The sequence below is a fragment of the Sycon ciliatum genome, chromosome 1 (genome assembly GCF_964019385.1).
Source record: "Sycon ciliatum chromosome 1, ocSycCili1.1, whole genome shotgun sequence".
NCBI lineage: Eukaryota > Metazoa > Porifera > Calcarea > Leucosolenida > Sycettidae > Sycon > Sycon ciliatum.
In genome coordinates, this window is record NC_088643.1 from 50,370,791 (window position 1) to 50,375,875 (window position 5,085).

Below are 5,085 nucleotides of genomic sequence, written 5' to 3' on the forward strand. Positions count from 1 at the left end.
AAATTAGGTAATTGCTATCGCTCCACGACGGCCAGTACAGAGTAACAATAAGCCTTGTGTGTGCTTCCATTAGTTTTGATTGGTATGCGGTGCTTTATTGGCGAGAGGCGAGCCGCTGTTTACCTGCGACAAGAAGTTGATTTTTCGAAAGTCGTAAAACTCAAGTCGCAGTGCGAAGCAACACGTCAAAAACTCACCTGCTTGATATGGCGCTTCTGGTCATCGCAGAGCCATGAAATTTTGGCTCGGAGAATAACTCATCGTAGTCTCACTGTGCACATATGTTTTCTAATCAAAATACCAAGAGAGAAAGTGAATATTGAGTCCGTTCCGGTTTGCAACCGGTGTCCTATTTGAAACCGTCCCCTCTACTCTACGAGCTGTGATTTTTATTTCAAAATTTCGTGTGACGTGCCAGCGCAGGTAGCCTGCATGCTACCGCACGTACCGGTGCACGCGCGCGGCGCGGCTGTGGCGCGCGCTTGGCCGTGTGGCACGGTACGCGGTGGCAGCGTGCATTGACTCAGTACGAGTGCTTATCTAGTGTAATGCCACGTGACTGAATATGATGAAGTGTAACAAGGCACATGATCTGGCATGGCAGCCTTGGCAGGCCAGTCTTCCATATCGCCATGTTTGCTTGGCGCTTTTCCTTGGCGGCGCTGCACTGCCATAGACATTTCCATGATCCACGCTTTTCGTAGTTGCTGGTTGGCTTTGAACGAGAGATTGAACAAACCTTTTGTCAAGGCATTGTGAACACGAAAAGCGAAGGGATAGCTTCTTTGTTTATACTTGTTTTGGAGAAAACCTAGCTAGTTAGCTTTCCACGCACTTCTCTTCCCGCCGCCTGAAATTCTGGTTTACTGGAACGATGGAGAACTTAGTCGCGTGCATCCTGCCACTTCTATGCGTCATTTCCCTGTTCTTGCCCGGTGCTGCAGCGTTTGATGCTGGTGATGGTATCGCTCTTGCCCTTGGCTTGATCATTGGCATCCTCGGGATCTTGGCATGTCTTGGTGCTTACGCCAGACGACGCTCAGGAGGTGCGTAGAGATGACAAGACCTGCTGTGAGAATTGCTCGGGAGCACCCTATGAGTATGAACAGTGATGTCGTTATAATCAAAAATTGAAAAGTCCTGCCCCGTTGATCGGGAAGAGTTTATGCCTGCAGATTCCACCAATCACTGCATGCTTGTTTATCCTAGATGCATGTGAATTTACTCTCTAATTAATTGCATCACTTAAACTTTTGAAGCTGCTGCGTGTCCAAAATAGATTCACTTAGGTTTCTGTTTGCCACTTTTTCTCAAAAGTTGTTACTGAGCAACAGGATTGCATATTTTGCTTGCTGCCTAAACATGTTCTTGGCCCTAGCTCTGTGTGATCAGATCCTCGTTTTATGGTGTGTCGTTTTAGTTGGTTTGGTCGTCTGGTCTTGGTATACCCATATTTTTTTGTCAATCTGAGACAAGCTTTCTTATTTCCCCTTAATTCGGTATGGTGCATCGTGATTGTGAAGTGACTCATATTTTTTCCTAGAGCACTATCGACAACATTGCGTTTCCTTGAACTGCCGATACGTGTTCTTTGTGTGTTACTGTGGCCCTACTGGCGTTCTGCACATGTCTTGATGGAAGAGGAGCTGATCTGCCTTCCTACAAGCATTGGTGGCACGTGCAGCATGCGGAAACCACTGTGGACGCACACCAGCCATGTGTGTATTGCCCAATGATTATGTTCCTATCATTGCCTGGACATTGGTGCTCCATGACGGTGTTGTGCCACTTATTCCTGTTTTTAACCTGGCTTGCCAAGCCCGGTCATGATATGGTCCGTGGATACGACTTGTCCCATGCATGTGTGTTTCCAACAGGCTCTGATCACTGCATTGGCCTCGCCTCGGGCACAACACCACTGCAGTATTATCTGAACACATTTCAAAATGGGTGCTCCAATCGAAAGACCATGTGAACATCCACTCTAGCCTGCAATTATGTACTTCCCGTTTTCGTCATTGCACACACAGCCCATTTTTCACATTTAAAAAGCTTCAGTTTGTGTACACTCACCCCATTGTGCAAAAAGAACATAATCCCCGAGGAAATCTTTACCATTACTGGCGTGAACTTGCATGTGTGTTCCAGTTTGTTTTCTACATGGATTTTTTCTTGTTTGGGTACTTGGCAATCGCCACTTACAGCGACTAATTTGTGCAAAGTCAAGTGCATTGCACAGCCTGTCACACCAGAACAGGCATAAGTGCACACATTAAAAAAATTATGAAACCTCACTCCAACATTCCAAATACGGTCTCTTCAACGTCGTGTTACAATTTTAATCACGCATCCCGGGTAATGAGACAGAGTGATATGATGACTGTGAAGAACCTTTGTGTACTACATTTGCCAATCGGTGAGACCCAATCCTGTAGTTGTATAAGCATGTAGAACATAGCACAACACACCCCTTGAAGGACACGGCAGAAGCCAGTGGTAACATGGACGTGCAAACATTACTTTTACAAAATTGTGTAAATAGGACTGATTCTGCCAGATTTTCAAACTCTCTGGCCTGTGCGGACCCCCCCCCAAAGGAACTGTCAGTGCAGCGTACAAATCACCATAATCGCACATGGCTTCATGCATAGACTGAATCAGAGCGGCTCTCAACTCTCCCAGTTCACAGCAGGTCACAAAGGAGTCATCTGTTTACTGTTGATTTGAAGCAGTTAGTTCACAAAACACAACCTTTGAAACTCCGCGTATGACTATGTCACACAGTATGTGTACCAGCACAGCAGGCAGCAATACGAAAAATAATACAATGAACAAAATATGAAGAAAAAGAGTACTAAAAAATAACATGTATTTCATGGTGTTATTATGGTTGCTAGGCGGCAGAAATGGGTACTTTGGAAGAGCGATTCTATGATAAGGCCTTAAGGGTTAATAAAATCAAACCACTACTAGTACTTAAAAGTCAGAAAGTCGATAACAAATAAAAATACAAAGAAAGAGTGTAAACTCGAAAATAGTCAACAAGATCGACAACAACCTTTCTTAGAGTGGTACAGAACCTATTTTTGCACATGCATCAATGAAGCACATGTATGTCATTCCTTAGAAAATATTTCGTGCCTACATGTAACTATTTAGATCTTGACATGAGGGAACAAGCACCGAGGTGCATATATACAACTAATTACTAGGTAATTAGGAAACAATTTCAGTTGCAGACCCCTACACTGGAGACCCTACTGAACCTGCAGGGGTCTTCGCATCCACATTCTGCTTCTTTCTCCTTCTTTCTAGCATGGGGTTGGCGATGGTGTCCATCTCCTTGACACGAGTGACCTTGTCAGTGTCCACTCGCATGGTGGCCAGCGCATGTGCCATCTCCTCCTGAGTCTCTTCCCACATGTGACTCTCCTCGGCTAGAACGCGGGCGGACATGAGTGGCTCCTGTGGATGAACGACGCCCTGTCCAGTGATCCACGCGTGGCACAAGACTTGCTCCATAGAAAGGCGCTCGGCCGGGTCTGTGCGCAACAGGCCACTGATCATCTGCTTGACCTCCGATGAAACGCTCTTCCACTCCGCATCCGGGTAGGTGTACTGGCCGAGTCGAATGCGGCGCTTCATGCCTGGAGATATGGCTGCACCGCTTGCGGAATAAAACGGCGGGTAGCCGCAAAGGAGGATATACAGGATGACTCCGAGCGACCACATGTCACATGACTTGTCGTACTTCTCCGGCCCTAGTACTTCTGGCGCTACGTAGTACGGCGTATAGCAGGGTGTCTGCATCTTCGAAGTCACCTCCTTCGCGAACCCAAAGTCAGTCAGCTTCAGAACAGAGTCGCGTGCCTTGCTCTTGTACAGTAGGTTTTCCGGTTTCAGGTCCCGGTGAGCAAGGTTCAAATGGTGCAAGTGAGACAGCGCTGCACATATCTGTCGTGCTACGCTGGCCGCTTCACGTTCCGTGAACGGATGCTCCGAGTGCTCTTGTATACGGGTAAACAGTTCACCTCCCTCCATGCATTCCATCACCACAAGCAGGCACTTCTGGCCACCAAAGGAGTTCTCATACACATCGACAATATCCACAATATAGTCACTAACACAGGCTCTCCAGTGCAGGTCCACTTCACGCCTGGCCTTTGGAACATCACGGAGCACTTTCAATGCGTGCTTTTCACCAGTCTTCTTAGAGGTGCAAGCAAGCACCTTGCCATTCACTCCCACGCCGAGCACTGTCTTCGAAAGCACATAATCATCTGTGATGGCGTTCTTCTTCGGGCGTAGACTCCGAACAGGTCGAGTAATTTTTGGCTGCTTCCAGAGATTAGTGATGAAACTCATTTCGACCAAAGAGCAAGCTTACAACCTCTCAGTTACTCCACAGCACAGGTAGTATGTGCTCTTGACACAGACCAGTTCCTGCTCCTCGTAAAATAAACTAGGAGGATGTTCGCATATGTTCGGGATAGCAAATCTACAAAGTCAACATACATCAGTTGAAAGTAACTTCAGAGAGTGAGAGTCACTCAAAAAGGGGCTTGTGGGCAACGTGTACTGACAATAGGGTCGTGGACGCAAAGCCAAAAGCCTTGAAGTGATCAGAGAACCTGTCGTTGCAAGAAGTATTACAATCCTGACTTTCAGCACACCGACCTACTCAGCAGATCAGTGACACACTCACACAGGAAACAAGCGTGCCCGTGGTGATGGTTGATCAAGCTTGCAAGCACGCTTCTGCATTTTGAAACACTCATCAAAAACACAATGTGATCACATTCACCGAAAAAATGCTATTTCTGCGCAGTCTGCGGCGGCAAAGCTTCTTTGAGCTGCACCGGTCGTGCGTTCTTCGGCGTACCCACGCTTTGATGCCACGCGCTACAAAAAGGGTACGAAAATAGTGATGCAATGATGTAAACCATCAGGTGTTTACGTCATCGATGATTATTATCTCACTGTCGATGACGTAATACTTGATATTCATTTTTTTGTAGTCGACTGTTTCAGTGTTTGTTTTTCACATGCCAAAAAAGAGTTTGATTGCTTGAATTTTTGTTCTAC

General features: G+C 46.5%; 1 protein-coding gene across 1 annotated transcript; it reads right to left on the reverse strand.

Moving 5' to 3' along the window:
• Positions 1–2,711: 2,711 nt before the first annotated feature.
• Positions 2,712–4,750, reverse strand: LOC135830897 (MAP kinase-activated protein kinase 2-like). Its single transcript, XM_065343114.1, has one exon. The coding sequence runs from the start codon at positions 4,363–4,365 to the stop codon at positions 3,244–3,246; it is 1,122 nt and encodes a 373-aa protein (XP_065199186.1). The 5' UTR covers positions 4,366–4,750; the 3' UTR covers positions 2,712–3,243.
• Positions 4,751–5,085: the final 335 nt, after the last annotated feature.

Excerpts from the sequence above, each read along its gene's own strand:
- LOC135830897 (XM_065343114.1), bottom strand. The coding sequence starts at position 4,365 with ATGAGTTTCATCACTAATCTCTGGAAGCAGCCAAAAATTACTCGACCT.